At 44.6% G+C, this 18,328-nt stretch overlaps 2 protein-coding genes across 5 annotated transcripts in view; one reads left to right on the forward strand and one right to left on the reverse strand.

The window, feature by feature from the left end:
• LOC119022489 (putative C-type lectin domain family 20 member A) overlaps positions 1-18,328 on the reverse strand; it is an 826,153-nt gene that overhangs the window by 22,857 nt on the left and 784,968 nt on the right. The window lies entirely within an intron of this gene.
• Positions 4,530-17,540, forward strand: LOC119022475 (tyrosine-protein phosphatase non-receptor type 7-like). 3 transcript variants are annotated; one of them, XM_037103415.1, is made up of 11 exons: positions 4,530-4,588; positions 10,472-10,676; positions 11,235-11,415; positions 11,504-11,588; positions 11,680-11,759; positions 14,162-14,299; positions 14,739-14,933; positions 15,053-15,246; positions 16,385-16,498; positions 16,581-16,665; positions 17,057-17,540. In XM_037103415.1, exons 2-11 carry the CDS (start codon positions 10,570-10,572, stop codon positions 17,135-17,137), a joined length of 1,260 nt encoding a protein of 419 aa, XP_036959310.1. In that variant the 5' UTR covers positions 4,530-4,588; positions 10,472-10,569; the 3' UTR covers positions 17,138-17,540. The 3 variants fall into 3 exon arrangements, with proteins under 3 accessions (XP_036959310.1, XP_036959309.1, XP_036959308.1); XM_037103414.1 differs by lacking the exon at positions 4,530-4,588 and adding an exon at positions 9,653-9,997; XM_037103413.1 differs by lacking the exon at positions 4,530-4,588 and having other exon boundaries at positions 9,653-10,676.

The following is an 18,328-nucleotide window of genomic DNA, read 5'->3' on the forward strand; positions in this document are numbered from 1 at the left end:
CATTTTGAAATCTACAGTAAATGACTTCATCTGTGGGTCCTGACAGTTTCTTGCTTTGATAAACGACGACTCACATCACAAGATTCTGAGTTTATTATATGGAAGCTCAGCATTCAGAGCTGCAGCTGCATTTGGCCAGACAAACAGAAAGACTGTGACGTCTCCTGCTCATCTGTAGCACCCCCTGCTGGGTGAAAGCTTGAAGTGCAGGTGGGAAGGATCACTCTCAGTGTCTCAGTGTGGCCTCCATGAGCTTCTCCTGAGGTTCACTTGATGAGATTTCTCACTCTGGGCTATATATTTTTATATATATATATATATATATATATATATATATATATATATATATATACTGTATATATATATATATATATATATATATATATATACAGTATATACACACACATAATAAATCATACAAATTAATTACACCAATATCTGTCACAGTCTGATAATATAATATTTGCACATGCAGAAAGCTTTTTTTCTAGTCAAACACACAGAAACAAACATTAAAACAGAACACGAGGCAACACGAGAGATGAACAGATGGAAGTGTTCAGTGGTCGATGGACGTCACAGGAAACTGAATTTGTTGTTTGGTTGAGGAATCTGAATTTTCCTACTGATTACTGTTCGTCCTCCAAAGTAACTGAGTACTGAACAGTTTCCCAAGCAGAGTTAAGATGTCCTCACATACTCGTGCTTCTGTACATTTAAACATGCAGACTGTCACTTCTGCCACTAGAGGGCTCCCCATCACATCAGGGACCACATGTAGTGCCATGAGGCAGTGAGGGATCATGGGAGATGTTGTCTTCAGTGTTCAGTGACCACCACTGTAGATGGCTGTGGCTCAGGGGACGAGCCAGCGTCTTGTTATCAGAAGGTTGCTGGTTCAGTTCTCCTGGTCTGCATGCTGAAGTGTCCTTGGGCAAGATGCTCCTGGTGTGCTGGTTGGCAGAATGTATGAATCACTGTAAGTCACTATGGACTAAAGCGTCTGATAAATGTTAATATAAAAATATATCTGATGTGGCACAAATCCTTCGTTACTGACACGTTACATATTATATCCAGAGAAAAGGCGACGCCATGTGGACAAACTGTGAACTACAGGAACAAACTCCTCCGGTCGTTGACAGCTGACAGTCAGTTCATCTTTCTCTGCTGCTCATGTTATTCAGAATGTTATTTCAGAGCAAATCTGTCTCTATTTTCAGGAGCAGATTTATTTAAAACTAAAATATTTGTTTGAAAGGATCTCCACGCTGGAAGAACTGCTGTGAAAACAAAATCAGTTTGTTTCTCTTGTGATTTGATGATTGAGTCATTTCAGGCTTCAAAAAGTTCACAGACCCCGCCCCCACCCCCCCGGTCTATCTGTGTTTCCATGGCAACGATCAATAACACCTGCTGACAAACAGGAAAAAATAATTTGTGGTTTTACACACTGCAGAAACCTTTGACATGAATCTTATTCTCCTGATGTTCCAGTACTCTCTGCTGAACCAGAGACGTTCAAACTTTATGTTTCTTTATGTTCAGTGTTCAGTTCTTCTCTTGTCACAGCGTTGTGCTCATCATGTGGTTGTGAGATGTGATATCGAGTTTCACCCATTTTAGTTGCTTCACCTTGTCACAAGATTCGTCACAAGGTCTGATTATTACAAGTCTCTCTGTCGGCACCAGCGGCAAAAAAAAGTGTTTTGGTCCCACAAACTCGGCTGGAAATGTTCCGAGAAACTCATGTAAGAAACGTACTGTGAACATGATATCACATATGATATGTGGTCCTGTAGTAAAATGTGCAAACCGGTGATCAACGTAACATCGTCACGTCGTCAGGAATGGAGGCAACAGGCAAAGTTTAGTCAGCTGAACCTGTGCAGACCTGCTCATTCTGGTGGAAAGTGACAGTGGTTCTCAAAAACGGTTTGGTGTAAATGAAACGATGCAGCTGGATGGAGGCTGATGTACAGTACAGCAGTCTGCAGCTGACATATGATAGATGATTATACACTCATATCACTCTTCTCTGGGAGGAAACAGGCTTAAATCACTAAAAAAATGACTGGAGTCTGGTGCAGCGCCTGAGACAACAGGTCCAGCTCCATCTGTTGTCTCTTCTCTTCCTCTTCCTCACTCTCATTCACGCCACATCTCTCTTTTCTTCTTCTCCTCCTCCTCCTCTTTTATCTCTCTCCTCTCTGACTTCCTGTTTTCTTGCAGCCGCCAACTACTCTTCCTCTTTTCTGCGATCCAATCTTTCTTTCTTTCTTTCTTTCTTTCTTTCTTGCTCTCATTTTGTCTCTCACTCCATCTCCCATTATCACACACATGGTGGTGTAATTGCTCCGGTGTCATTAGCAGATGAATTAAAGTATTTCAGCAGTGAGTCTACAGTGAATTGTTTTCCGTGGCAGCGCTGAATTACCATAGAAACTAATGACACGGCTTCACAGGGAGCCACCGGAGTCCACCGACTTCTCACTCTGATCATTCAGTCGTTCTGCCTTTATTGTTCACCGGGGAAATCTGGTGTGCAGACGAGCTTTAGAGATAAACCACACGCTGATGAGACACAACGTACAGAGTGTCATATAGGTAAACGACGGTGGAGGAGAGCAGAGCAATAAACAGACAGCATAGAGAGTAGTTACAGCGACAGGAGAGGCTTCATGTGCAGAGGAAGCAGAGTAATCAGAGCGAAGGTTAACGAGTCGCTGCTTCTTCTGCTCAACAACAAGCTGCACATTAACTGACACTCTGTCAGTTTGTCCTCACATGAAGCAGCAGTGACAGGACGGAGGGTTTGTGTTTCAGCTTCCATCAGTCAAACTGACCTCTGAGCTGTGTTGACTCCAACACACTGATGTAGGATGTCGACACATCGACGCTGAAACACAAAGTGGAAACCCAGATTCTGCTCCAGACGTCAGAAATCCAGCTGACAACACAGATTACTAGATATTCTTCCAGTCTGTGAAAACATGTTGTAAAAGAATTCTGTAGTTTTTCACTGAATAATATTGAAATAAAAACTTCATGTTTCATGTTTCAGAGGCGCCTGGTGAGGATGGACGTGGCGTTCTGCTGGCTGGAGCGATACCGGGCCACACACCTGCAGCACACTTCTCTCTGCACACTGCCAGGTTACTGTCAGCTGCTCCACTGGTACTGGTACTGGTACTGGTACTGGTACTGGTACGTGTACTTAGAAGCTTTAGTTTTCCCACGAGCTGACATCCTGGAAGCAGCATCTGTAAAACAGTGAATAGTTTCACTGTCAGAATTTGAATCACTCTTTCTGATGTGACGTCTGGTTTGAATGATCTTATCTCCACTAGGGGGCGTTAAACCAGAGGTGGAGCGTCCTGGGCTTCACGCGCCGCTGTTCATCACAGAAAAGTGAAGCCCCGCCCCTTCCTGTTCCCCTCACAGAACTGAACCAGAACCAGAACTGCAGATTTACTATGACGTTCATCTTGTTCAGAACCTTTTCTGGCCCAGTTGGCTGCATGTTGGTTCTGGTGCCGTGTCGATGAGACGACGTAGTTCACTGAGCTTCAATACAAAACTACATGAGGTTTGACTTTAATGACAACAAACTGACAAACGTCATGTGTGAGACTCATGACCCAGATCAGACCGGATCAATACTTTATCTGATTACTCAACAATTCTTTGGCGATATCAGGTCCCACGAGGTCGACAGGAAGGGGCGGGGCTTCAGCTCTCTGTTTCTTGTCATCGTTGTATCGTGACCGGCCATCTTGTTGTGTAATCCTTCCTGTTGTCTCTTTGTTCCGTCCTCCATGTTGTTTGTCTGTCTTGTTCTTCTTCTCAGTGCAACGTGTCACAGAAGGTTCAAACTCCAGAGCAATTTCTAATGATTATTATTAAGTGTTCTTAACCGACAGCAGTTCTCTGAGCAGCAACACACGAAGTTGTGCGTCACAGCTTTGAACAAACCTGCTGAAAGGTTCCCCACAGGGCCGTTATCTGCTCATCTCATTTCATTTCTATGGTGACCGCTAATAACGCTAGCAGGTTAGCTTCCCCGTCCCAGTAGGACTGTATCCTGCTGCTGCTCATCTGACAGCTGGAGAGAGCGAGACGAGGAAAATCAGTTTATACAGCCCCACTGTGACACACTGCTGATGGCTTCACACACAGACACACACACACACACACACACACACACACACACACACACACATGAAAACAAACACACAGACACACGATGCTGAAGCCCGTGGCGTGCAGTCTAAAGGGGACCCATAACCTTGAATGAGGGGAATAGAAAGTGTTTGTGTGTGCGAAACAGTTTGGTGTGTGTGTGTGTGTGTGTGTGTGTGTGTGCGTGTGTGTGTGTGTGTGTGTGTGTGGTAATGAGAGAGTGGGTGGGTGCAGAAAAGGAAGTGGCGGCGAAGAAGGTAGAAGTGAAGACAAAAAACGACAGAAAGCAACAGATGAGAGAAAAGGAAGAAGAGCAGAGAGACGAGGACCGAAAAGAAGAAGAAGAAGAAGAAGACGAGGAGGACGAGGAGGACGAGGAGGAAGCAGCGAGACGAGACACGAAGAGGTGAGGAAGAAGAGGGGAGATGAAAACTTGGTCACCTGACAGATAAGTTTGAATGGATGTAGCTGAATACAGTGTGAGCTCAGTCACTACAGCAGTATTTACAGGTAATCTGATTACTTTTAGAAAAAGGAAAAGTAGTTGTAGACTTTATGAAGATGATGTTATATGATAATAAGCACAGATAAAGTGTCAGATCATCAGGTTATATTTCAGTGTAATAATATGTTCTCACTGTGTGAGGAGGCGGATCAGATGGGAGATGATCCTCAGCTGCTCCAACATGAACGATGATTTCATTTATTATAAATTATGACATTTATCAGAACAAGCACTTCGTACTGTGACGAGCTGCTCATCAGCCAATCACAACAGTTTTCTCTGTTTTATTAACTCCAGCTGAAGCTCGTTTTGAAATGTGTTGGTTTGTTGGTTGGACAGCAGGATTAAACAAAAACTCCTCCACCACTCAGATCAGAGCTCGTTAACTTTCAGTGCTGATCCAGAAAAAGAGACGGATCCAAGAAGTTTGCTCACTTTCTTGAACATTTTTCTATGTGAATCTGGTGAATTTTTACCTGATTTGTTGAAGATGTGATGGTTGAGGGAGAAAAGCTTTCTTATCATGAATGACAATCTATACGCTGGTTTCTGAAGTTAGTCAGTCTAGACCTGGCAGATTTTATCAGCAGCAGCTCATCAGCTAACGAACATTAGCTCTGCATCTGAGCTGCGATTAAACAACCTGATCACCACAGTTAATACAGATGAGTAGTTTCGCTTGTTTAGGTTGAATTTTCTATCATTTCTTTCTTGTCACAGCGCTGCTGATGCTCCGGATGGGTTCAGGTTGTAAAACCACTTGGTTAAAGTTAGAAAACATGGAGGTTTGGATTACAACATCTGCTTTAGTCACCACAAAAACAGCTGGAAACGTCTGCAGGAGTCTTAAAGACATTCAGTGATCTGACTCCAGCTGCAGTCGGCTGTTTGGCAGCCATGTTGGCTGTGATAACAGCACCGCCAAACATAATTTCAAACTTTTAAACAAAACTTTACAACAAAATCAACAAAAAATATTTCCCTTTTTTCAGTTTTCTGAGTGACTCGATCTCCAGAATAAATGTTGCTAACTATATTTCTGGAGAGCCACAGATTAGAAGTAAAAGCTGGGTTAAGTTTTCTATTTCTGAGTTAGTTTTAGGCACAGAAACCACCTGGTTAGTGTTTTGTCGCCACAAAAACAGCAGGAAACGTCTGCAGGAGTCCTTAAAAATATCCAGCGGTGTGACTGGAGCTGTGGTCAGCTGTCTTGCTGCCTCGCTGGCTGTAATAACACCTCCCCCGCTGTGATAAAGTGGCTGATAATCATATAATGAGGATGTGAGTGGACACGTCTGGTGCTCGTGGAAAACGCGTCTGTGGTTTGCAGGAACAATAACTGCTCACATTATCTCCCGGAGACGAAGCTGCTGTGTTGCAGTCAGGTTAGTTTAGTAAAAGACGGCGTGATTAAAATCAATGCATCAATACAATATAAATTCAGTCAGAACTAAGCAGTCTGGATAGAATAGAGAATTAAAGAGGTCATCGTGGAGGAATGATCAGACTGTGATTCAAATTAAAGCAAATTTAAAATGTGAAATGATCATTTGAAAAGTTCGAAAATCAAAAAACATTTAAATGGAAACTGGAAGCTTTAATTGTTCTTTAAATCTCTGACATAAAAACTTTCTTGGTTGAAAAGAACAACGTCGCCTGGACAGAACTAGTGAAAGATTCAAAGACGGAATAAATCAGCGTTCAATTTTGGTGACGATCACCAAAAATAAAATGATCAGTTGGAGTGAGGAGACGTGGGACGAAAGGCTCTCATCAGTCCTCAGCCTCCTCCAGACGTCGACTTCACAGCTGTTTGTTCTACGTTGGCCTCTTTGTTCCCGTCGTTGTTCCCGTCGTTGTTCCCGTCGTTGTTCCCGTCGTTGTCGCCCCCTGCTGGGACTGTCAGGAAAACTCAATCGCTCGCCGACCTGTGAGCTGAAGTTTTGGGTTTTGTAGTTCAGAAGGACTCAACTTTCCATTTCTGGGCTGACGGGTGAAAACAGTGCGGAGGTGTGAGGTTGAGTCAGTGTTTGCTTATAAAAATATTTCCTCTGCGGGGAAACAACGCAACTGTCAGGTCCTAATGTTTGTGTTAGGATGTACGAGTGTGTGTGTGTGTGTGTGTGTGTGTGTGTGTGTGCGCTGTTAGCTGTGTGTTGTATGATTTGACATGAATGATTCATGAGCAGCTGTTGTTGGTGTGTTGATAATCAACGCCTGGAGCATCTCTCTTCCTCTCTTCTATTATCTCTCCATCTATCCTTTCATTCGCTCACTGACTCACTCTCTCTCTCTCTCTCTCTCTCTCTCTCTCTCTCTCTCTCTCCCCTCAGGTGTCTCTCTCCCTCTCTCTCTCTCTACCTGAACACATTGAATCAGGGTAATAACGGCCAGAAAAACAGGACATGTCTGTTCCTGCTGCCTCTTCTCTCTGACTTTCTCTTCCTCACTATCACTTTCCCTCTCACTCCATTTTTCTCTCCTTTACTTGTTTCTTCTTGCCCCAGTTTGTCATCGATTTCATGTAAAGAGGGCGAGACAGACGAAGCAGAGAGATCTCTCTCTTCTCTCCACTGCTTCTCTTGTTAGTTGTCAGTCGGTGTGATGTGTGAGCTGCTCTCAGGTCAGTCATGTGGTTGTTGAACTGTAGGTGACTTGGAGAGAGTCAGAGGAGGATTCACACCTTACTGGCCTCAATCACACAAAAACAGAAGCTCATGGCTGTCAAATACCTGGTAAGCCTGATCAATACGTTTACTATCAACACTTGATTGATTCAGTTCTGTTAAAACACTCATGTGATCTGGGAACGTGTGTGTGTGTGTGTGTGTGTGTTTGTGTGCAGAGCTAATGTCGAGATTGTTATTTAAATGTATGCAGAAGCTTCTTCTAAATGAGAGTAAAGGTCCACAGAAATGTTTGTAACAGCACGCTGATGATTAAATGCTCTTGTGGCGAATCGTATACAAAGCCAACGAAAAGAAGTGAATGATGCAAACATGCAAAATTTGCATCATTGTGTGAGATGAGAACATTGAACTCCAGTGAGAATTTTGCGTGACATGAAAGTCTGTCGGTGCTCACAGTCACGCTGATGTCATCACGTTAAAGTCGCTAATGTTCAGACAAACAACAGTGGAGGAGAAGACAGTAACCAGTAATCATGGCTGTTAGCAGACACTCAGACTCTTATCCTAACATGTCAGCTGTCCAGAGACAAGGAGAGAAACTAGCCTGGTGTTGAGGAAAGAGAGTTGGGAAGTCGGACTACGTGGTAAGTCATGGAAATATGTTTCAGCACAGCATAGCTGATCGATCCAAACTCCATTCAGGGAACAAACATTTTAAAAGTTGTTATCTTGTCATCTGGCCGACGAGAAGGAGTTCAGGCTTCTTACAAGGCGACATTGTGATGTTGTTACTTCAGCTTCTGATCACCTGGACACCTGTCAGCCTCAGGTAGAGCTGGAAGCTGCCGTCATCCAGACGCTGACACTCACCCAGCTGGATGCTGCGAGAGTGACAGCAAGAAAAACTAATAATATATCGATCGAACTCACGTGTGTGACGCAATTTAGTCTGAACACAGCGTTACAAGTCCGTCCTCATCATCCACATGGAGGTTAGAAATTAAAGCAGGTTATTGCAACTCATATTTCCAGCTGTAGATGGCGGCGCCCTGTAGAGGCTGCAGCCATTATTAGTCCACAATGAGTTATTTTTACTTACAGAACAGAAGTTACTCAGGTAATGTAGGCACGACTGTGATGGAAGTTTCAGAGGTGACCAAGATGTTTCTCTAAACTGCGACTGCAACCAAACTGTGTTTAAGTTTCTCCTGTTGCTGGTTCACTGCATCAGTCAACAGACAGTCGAGCTGTTCTGTCATTTTGGTGCGAGGACGTGTTGATTCTACTGATCCGTCACACCAAGAACCACAACAGAGTCTATCAGTATAATGTTCTAGAAATGGCTCTAACTCAGCTGGATGTTGGAGTCCACACCAAGGCTATAATGATGTGATCACTGACAGCCACTCAGAACACACCTGAACACACGTGAACACACCTGAACTACAGGGTCATCAACCGGACCGATATCTGGGACTGACTTTGATACTCAGCAGTTGAATCAGTATTTGAACCTCTGCTGGAGGAAACGATGTGTGGACTGTTGACAGCTTCTGACATTTTGTTTCCTTTCATCAGCGTTTGATTTGATTTGGTCTGTTTACATGTGTAGCTGACTGCTAACGTTAGCTAACAGGTGAGCTCCAGCCCAAAGTCCTCCAGATTCTAGTCAGCTGTCTTTTCAGTGGCTGATCAATGGGAGACCAGCGAATTTAGAACAATTTGTCAGATAAATAGTTCAATAAAAACTCAAAGCTTCACTTTACCTGCGAGGTCTCAGCAGCATCTTAGTGTCAGTAACAGACCACGTGTTGGATAATCAAAGGTTGATCTGACAGCAGAGAATAACAAAATAACAGCCTCTGAATATCCTCTGCCATCACCACTGTTGCATGATGGGATACGTATCGACAGCAGGTTCCTACACGAGGCAGCTGCACAAGCTTTCTTGGTAAATTGGGCAACATTGGACTGTTGTTTTCTAAAAGTGGACCTGATCGATGACACAAGAAAAAACAAGAGCAGACAAGAAGACGGACTGAAGAGAAGAGAAGCCTCGAGTCACAACTGAAACTGCTCCGCCTCTTCACATGGAGGTCCAGTTATTATAAAGCAATCAAGAATAAAAAAAAACAACAACAATGTCACTTTTATTTCAGTACTGATGTGTGCGTGTGTGTGTGTGTGTGTGTGTGTGTGTGTGCGTGAGTCAGCGTGGGTGTGCTGACTTCCTGCTGTGAGGAAACTCTCTTCCGATGGAGACACACTGAAACGTTTCAGATCTGAACTGATGTGGAAACACACTGAATCATTCACACACACACACACACACACACACACACACACACACACACACACACACACACACACACACACACACACTGTTTGCCTGTGTGTTATCTCCTCATCGGTGGGTTGAGTTGGTCTGTGCTGCTGCTGATGACAGATCTGTGGAGTCGCCTCGTCATCGCATCAATAATTTACTCGTCATGTCAAAACTTCCTTCACTGAGGCGACAACAACAAACCGAGCGGTCTGGAGCGACACGTGGAGTCTGAGCTTTTTATAAGGAAGCTCACTTATGACAAAAGCATCACGTGAGCGCAGAACAGACAGAAGTTTGAGCTGAAGCTAAATTAAATCTAGAGGTGAGAGCAGAGAGCTGTGCAGAGGACGGAGGGTGAGTACCATCCACGATTCTGTTTTTAGAGAACTGATCAGGACGAGTAGAAACTGCTGCTGCTGCTGCTGGAAACACTGACGGAACCTCGAGCTGAAATGTCAGGGGTGAAACTGGTGATCACATCCTTCACTGGCACTCCAAAACTAGAAAATACGTTAAAGTCCTGCGTTGAGAAAGATTTCAGTAAAGATGTATTCAGAACTTTGGGATGGATTGTGTCATGATCCCTTCAGGATGCTGTGAAAAGGACTTGAGTCAAAATGAAGATGGTGTTGAAATATGAGTTTAAAAGAAGAGACAGTATGAATAGTGCTTGAGTAAAAGTCTTGAAGTAACTGATGACAGATGAACTCCGGATCAGAACAGAACCTGATGAGACTCCAGGTGTTGTGACTGAGCAGCGGTTTGATCCTTTAATGTTCAACAGATGTGACGACACGCTAATGTTAATGCTCCCTCTCTCTCCTGCAGCATGGTGAACAGATGAACAGCTAGCTAAGACCGACTCAAACACACACACACACACACACACACACACACACACACACACACACACACACACACAGTCCATGAGCATGTCGGCGGTGCACTCAGCCTCCCCTCCTGCTGAGGACCCGACCACGCCCCCACCTATGACCACGCCTCCTCGCAAAGCCTCAGTCCGTCTGCAGGAGAGGTGGGTGTTAACCACACACACACACACACACACAGAAAATATCAAAAATATTATAATGTTTAAAGAACGTTTTCAAAACTGTCCCAGCTTTCTGAAATGTCTCCAGTGTTTAAAACTGTGCACATGAATTACAAATGTCTGAAATAAACTCTTCACCCAAAAACTTAAATCAGGTCACGTTACCTGCATGTCCAGTCAGGTGACGTGTGGTCGTCCACACAACAGTTCTGGAGCTTCACAGTGAAACAGAGCTGCAGCGTTCTGCTGAACAACTGAAGCAGCTGAGACTTGATTTAAACATCAGATGTCTCCATCAGCTCGTCTGCTGTGATCACAGTCTGCAGGACAGAACACATCACTAACTGATCTCAGACCAGATTTAAACCTTTATTAACATGAAGTCTTCAGTCAGTTTTAGTTTAAAAGAGTGTAATTTACATCTTCTCACATCAGTTTGTGCTTGAGTGAGTGAGGTTTTCATTTTTTGCTGAACTGTTCCTTTAAAGACTTTCTTTCACAACCGTCATATTATTCCTTGACTGTGCATTTTTTTTGTAGGCGGGGTTCAAACCTCTCTCTGCTATTGGACGTGAGCACGCTGGGGGTGGAGCCTGTCTGCTCTGTCTCCACCCCGAAGGAGGTGTGGCTTCAGCTGCTTCACACCTCCTCGCGACCGCTCACACACGCGATGCTGCAGCAGGCAGCCATAGACACCAACACACTGAATGTAGAGTACCAGGTAACACACACACACAGACTCAGATGTAGGTGTGTTGTGTGTTTGTATCTGTGTGTGCTCAGGTGTGTGTGTTGTGTCTCCTCAACAGAGGATTCCTCCGAACTTTGTGAGCGCCGCAGAGCTCGATGTTCCAGGTCACATGATCAAAGACCGATACAAAACCATCCTGCCCAGTCAGTGTCCGCCGTCCTCCCAGTCCCACTGCAAACACCCTCCACACTGTCGCCCTCCTGTTTAGCATTGTCCTTGTTGTTCACTGTTTAGACCCTGAGAGCCGGGTGATCCTGAGGAGCCCAGAGGAAGAGGCGGGGCCAGACCGCTACATCAACGCTAACTACATCAGGGTGAGTGGAGTCAGCTGCTTCTCCTGCAGGGTTTTTATTTTGGTGGGAAACGATTCTCGTGTTCCTGTGAAACAGCAAATTACACCGATTACAAAGAAAGAAATGTGTGAACATCAAGTTATCAACACACTGAGTTAAAACTGGACGAAAGTTTGTGGACATGTGAACCTCTCACCCCTCTTCTGTAGTATCATCCAATCATATCTCGATCAGAACGAATCGTTCATTTAATTCTGGCTGTGGAACTTCCTGTTTAGTGTGAACTGGCTCTTAACAGATCAGGACACGACTGCACTGTGTGGTTCTACTGATCCTGCACGTTTGACTGTTTGTACACGGCCAGAACCGCAACCGTAAAGATCACAGTGTTCATAATCAGTGTCAGAAGCAGTTCCTGTGCAAAAGTCGACACGATGTTCAGCCCAACAGACACTTGTTGCAGTCACACGAGGCAATCCAATAAAATCAAGATCAAGAAATTAACTGAAAACATTGGAAGGCATGAAGCAGCAGCAGGAGTCTCGGTCGCCAGAAGTGATGGGATGAAAGTCGTGTCGGTTTGGACCAGAGACGATTCCACTAAAGTTTGTTTAAAGACGACGGCTGCATCCGCAAAGATGCTGACAAAAAGAGAGGAAGCGACGTTGTGCAAACCGACACTGAACAGTCAGAAGAAGAGAAAGATAAAATGCAGCTGCAGATTGACGATGACTCTTTGTTTTGCTAGAGGAGCTTTGGACAGTCAGTCCAACACAGCCCGTCCAGCACACTTCACATGTACCGCTCTGTCTCGCCATAATGGACAAGTATTAAAATACCACAATGATCTCATCGAACAGACGCTTTAATATGATTTCAAACGATAACAGACATGAAAGTTAATATACATTTGAAAACATATCCTGTTTTCATGACCGTAGAATCTGACAACACAGATAAGCAAACCGACTGATAACCATCGATTTTCACGCCGACATAAACCTTCGTCATGGTGCATCGCTGCGACCCGAGTTGAAGATGTTGCTCCATCATTTGTTTTGACATATGAGAGAGTCGGGCCGAGACCGTCGGGTCGTCAGCAGAACAGTGGTAGGAAAAACCCTGTGAGGAGATTAATGAGAAGAGAAGCGGGCCGAGTACTGATCCGTGTGGTACCACAGTGAGGAGAAAGTGATGCTCTCACACCAAACGATCACGGCGTCAAAGAAAAGTCATCAAAGTTCAGTCAGAAGTGGAACTGAACCAGCTGACTCATTATAAAGTTGCAAAAGACCTTTAGACTCGTAGTTTTGATGCACTGCAGGAAAGAAAGCAGTGAAAACTATAATCAGGAGAACTTTGTTTTTTACTCTTCAGTCGTCGATTTAATTAGTGAAGTGACAGCGAAGAAAAACATGTTTCCTTCTGTGTTTTATTAACACGAAAAACAAGCTGATAGTGTGTGACAGCGCTGTCACTCAGCGTGGGCGTCTTCTCGTTTCTGCTGTGTGTGTGTGCGTGCGTGTGTGTGTGTGTGTGTGTGTGTGTGTGTGCATGCACACATCGGACAGCTCAACAAACAGAAGCTCAGATATGAGCCGTCGGTTTGTCAGCGTGGGAGTCTGACAACCAGGAAAACCACAGGAAGTGAGGGAGGAAGTAACTTGTCCTTGGCTCACCCCCCTCCTCCCCCCTGGCCCACGCATCCCTCACACCCTGCAGCCTCAGCCCTGTGTGTGTGTGTGTGTGTGTGTGTGTGTGTGTGTGTGTGTGTGTGTGTGTGTGTAGAGCAGACACCTGTTGATGTGTAGCACCAGTGAGATCAATGTTCTCTTCTGCGTGTATGAACACATTTGTATTAGCGACGTGCTGATTGGCCACTCTGTGGTTGTTATTGATGAACAGTCGTCGCTCACTTCCTGTCGTATGAGGTGGAGGATGTTGTGTGGTTTAGAAGCAGATGAGACAAAGTGACGGTTCTCATCATTAAGTGATTTCTAATCTGGCACGACTTATCAGTCATTAACGAACCAACGTTGTTTATTACAGTATGAAAAATTCAACCAGAGAAAATAAATAATTGGAATTAAATAAATGCAAATACAAACTCAGGATTTTAATAGTCACGATATTAATGAGTAATAATACAAACTGTCTCCTTCATCGAATCAACAAGCTGCTCTCAGAGGAGAAGAAGGTCCAAAAACACTGTTTGAAGCTAGAGAGGTGGCAGGGTCCGCCACATATAACAGAGTAAACAGTATAAACTGTGTTTTCCTTTAAGGTCAGTTTATTTATTCAGTTTGTTTATCAGCCAATCAGGATACTGTGACATGTAAACACCTGGTCTGGCTTTCAGTGGGTTCTGTTCTGTTGGTGTAGAACCAGAACCTGTTCATGTTCCATGTCAACATCATCTTCAGGGTTACAAAGGAGCTCCTCGGTCCTACATCGCCACCCAGGGGCCGATGGTGCACACGGTGGGGGACTTCTGGGACATGGTGTGGCAGGAGAGGAGCTCCATCATCGTGATGGTGACCAGACTCAAGGAGAACAACGAGGTGAGGAGTCACCACTCCCCCTCTCTCCTGTCTCCTCTCTCCTGTCTCCTGTCTCCTGTCTCCTGTCTCCTGTCTCCTCTCTCCTGTCTCCTCTCTCCTGTCTCCTCTTTCCTGTCTCCTCTCTCCTCTCTCCTGTCTCCTGTCTCCTGTCTCCTCTCTCCTGTCTCCTCTCTCCTGTCTCCTCTCTCCTCTCTCCTGTCTCCTCTCTCCTGTCTCCTCTCTCCTCTCTCCTCTCTCCTCTCTCCTCTCTCCTCTCTCCTGTCTCCTCTCTCCTCTCTCCTGTCTCCTCTCTCCTCTCTCCTGTCTCCTCTCTCCTCTCGCCTGTCTCCTGTATCCTGTCTCCTGTTTCCTCTCTCCTCTCTCCTGTCTCCTCTCTCCTCTCTCCTCTTTCCTTCCTGACTCCAGACTTGTCCTGAAAGTGTCTCTGGTCTTACTCCAGAAATGTGAGCTGTACTGGCCACAGCCGAGGGAGAGGAGGAGGACAAGGAGGGTGAAGGAGGAGGAGGAGTATGAGGAGCAGAGGGAGGAGGAAAAGGAGGAGGAAGGAGAGACGGGTCAGTTTGGCAGATTCCTGCTCCGAGTGAAAGACAGCCGAGAGAAAGACGGGTTCACCATCACTGACATGGAGGTCCAGGTACAGCAAACACACATTCACCAGCTGCAACATCAAAGTGCTTAAACATTACTGCATCAACATGAGTGTGTGTGTGTGTGTGTGTGTGTGTGTGTGTGTGTGTGTGTGTGTGTGTGCAGCTCTGTGCGGAGCGTCGTCCCATCAGACACTACTGGTTCACCTCTTGGCCCGACCACCACATCCCACAATGCACTGCACCGCTGCTGAGACTGGTGGAGGAGGTCGAGACGTACAGCAAATCCCTCCTACCGTCCAGCTCTCAGCCAATCACAGCCCCCGTCCCGGGTCCTGGACCAATCATTGTCCACTGCAGGTTAGTTCCTCATCAAACAGTTTCTGGTGGTCTTCATCAGAGGAGAGAACACACGACACCAACAACATGTCACACTCTTTTCTTTCATATTTTAATTAACAACATTAATATGCTGCTCTGGACACATCAGCAGAGACCCGTCTGTGTCACTGAACAGTAAAACCAGCCTGTGATGACTCACACCAGAACACCGGATGTGTCGAAAGCTACTTCCTGTTTGAGAGCGTGACTGGTCTCGGCTCAGCAGCCAACCGCAGCCGAGAGGCCAGATGAAAAGGCTGCGGCGTGGATCTGACCTCCGGAGTGACTCCTCGTGCAGCGGAGCAGATCCGAAACACACTGATGTGTTCCTCGATGATAAACCCAGGACGAGGAAGTAGATTAAATGACGAGGCGCAGCAGCATTTTGAATTAATTCTGGATTTTAAATGACACCAACATGAACTCAGATCCAGTTAAAGGTGCAAAATAAAATGATATTTGTCAAAAACATTCAAAATCTAAGTAGTTTTCAACAGAATGTGAAGAAATAACAGTTTCTCACATCAGGACTTTTATCTACTGTGTTGCAGACATACTGAAGTTAGCACGCTAACCAGCTAGCAGCAGCCCTGTATAGTTCAAAAACCCCCGAGCTGACAGCAGCTCTCCCTGTCTGCAGCAGCTGGAGTTAGCGGCAGTTAGCAGCAGTTAGCAGTTGGAGCTAGCAGCAGTTAGCAGCAGTTAGCAGTTGGAGTTAGCAGCAGTTAGCGGTTACTCTGGTGACCTTTGCTGCTGATAACCTTCGTCTCCTGTCTGCATGACCTCACTTCCTGTTGATCGCTCTCACTTCACTTTAACGTTTCTTTACATTTAACTCCTTCTGTGTTTCTGCTGGAGTAATATTGTCTCTTTCCTCGGTTTTACATGAAGTTAGACGTGAACTTGAGCTCTCACGGGGAGTTCTCTGATATTATTGTTATTATATGTTATTTTGAAATTGTTCATTTTGTTCTGATTTCATCTGCTGGACTGGATGAGCTCTGTGATGTGGAAATCAAATCCCACAACAGAATTGAGGATAAAAGCACAGAAACATTGTTGCAGGAGGTTCTGGATGCTCACCAAGGCTCCATTACTGTGTTCTGTGTCCTCTCAGTGCCGGTATCGGCAGGACGGGTTGTTTTATCGTCAGCAGCATCGGCTGTCAGCAGCTCAGAGAAACGGGTCAGGTTGACATCCTGGAGATGGTGTGTCAGCTTCGCCTGGACAGGTGAGTGAGAACAGTCTGTGCTCTAACATTTGGTCTGTTAGATGTCTGTCTAACCTCTGGTGCGTCCCCCCGTCTCCTGCAGAGGTGGTATGATCCAAACCACAGAACAGTACCAGTTCCTGTACTCCACGCTGGCCCAGTACAGCTCCCAGCTACAACACCACCAGGTACTCACACTGGTTCCTTAATCTGGTTCTGATCCAGATGATATTCAGATTAGATTATTGTCGTGTTGATGAAGAAATGTGTAAATGTCATCAGATTTAAGGAACAGTTCACCCAAAAAACATAAATTCAAATAAAAAATAAAATAACATTTTCAAATGCCAAAAAAATGTAAATGGCACAACTGATGATGTCACCACTGATGGTTTGGACCTTCAGCACCACGCTGATGTTTGTCTCCACCCAAACATCAACGCTGTCTTTTTAAACCATGATCCTTCCTCAGCCTGAACCAAACAGAACCTTCACCACAGATCTGTCAGAGCAGAGTCTCGTGGATCAGATGTGATGATGTGTTTTGTTTGGAGTTAAACGCAGTGTTTCCTCCTCCAGAACCAGCAGAACCCAGAGGACCACGTCAGCATACAGTTACAGAACCTCAAGCTGGGCAATACGCAGGATGTGAAGAACTGATAGCAGACAGAACCTGGAGAACCAGCAGTCTTTACAAGGCCAAGTACACAACTAGAGAAGTCCAGGACATGTCAGAACCAACAGGATACAGCAGATATCTTTAACAGAACCAGATGCAAACAAGAGAATAATTAAATGGACCAACCCATAGAGTTGTTGCACTTACAGATTTGGTGGACCAGCAGAATCATCCCACAGAGGAAAGATGTTCTGGTTCTGTTCAGTGCCAACCGCTGGAGGTCCTGAAGAACTGGAGAACCCAGAGCATCGTGTTCATCCTGGACTGGAGATCTCACCGACCTCTCTCAACAGAACCAAGAAAACCAAGTAGAAACAAAAACAGTCAGAAAAATGTAATCAAGATCAAATTAAATCAAATAAAGAGAAAATTCTTATTTTCACAGTTCTGATGTTTTTTCTCCAGAGACACAAAAATATTTAAAGACGATACAACAAAAAACTGAAGTGAAACCAGAACTTCATTAAAAATCTGTGTGTGTGTGTGTGTGTGTGTGTGTGTGTGTGTGTGTGTGTGTGTGTGCCTTCATAAATGTAAAGGTGCAGTCTGTAGTTTTATTGAAGAAATGTTAATGAACAGATAAAGAGATAAAGCTCTTCAGACAACTGTCTTTGTTTTCGTGGCTGAATAATCAAACAATTTACTCTTTGACTGTGTGTATATGTGGCGGACCCTGCCACCTCTCTTGCTTCAGTTACCACCAGTGTTCTGGGACCTTTTATTTGGTTGATTCACTGATAGAAAAAAAAAGTTTGTATTATTACTTCATTGATATTGTAAATATTTAAACTCTTCTCTAAAACTGCACACTGCTCCTTTAAAAGTTGGACGTGTTTAAGTAGATCAAAGCAAATTTCAAAGTTTGTTTGTCTGTTTGTTTACATTTGCTACAACACAAGAAGTCAACATGAGACATCACACGTGAAGAGAATAAAAGGCAGAATCACAATGAAAGAAATAAAGTTTAGATTCAAAGATTCAGAGTGTAAAGAGTAAAGAAACGTGTTCTCAATTATGCAGTGAAATTCTCCTTTGCTGTCCACAGAATGCCAACAGCGTAATAAAGAAATATAATAGAAATGTTAACAGTGGGGATTAATTCAAACATCATGACTGAACCCTTCAGAGTTGTTATGGAGTTGATGCTGCTGTTCCCGGTGTGGCCAGCAGGG

This window comes from Acanthopagrus latus, chromosome 7, assembly GCF_904848185.1.
Source record: "Acanthopagrus latus isolate v.2019 chromosome 7, fAcaLat1.1, whole genome shotgun sequence".
In the NCBI taxonomy this organism is placed as follows: domain Eukaryota; kingdom Metazoa; phylum Chordata; class Actinopteri; order Spariformes; family Sparidae; genus Acanthopagrus; species Acanthopagrus latus.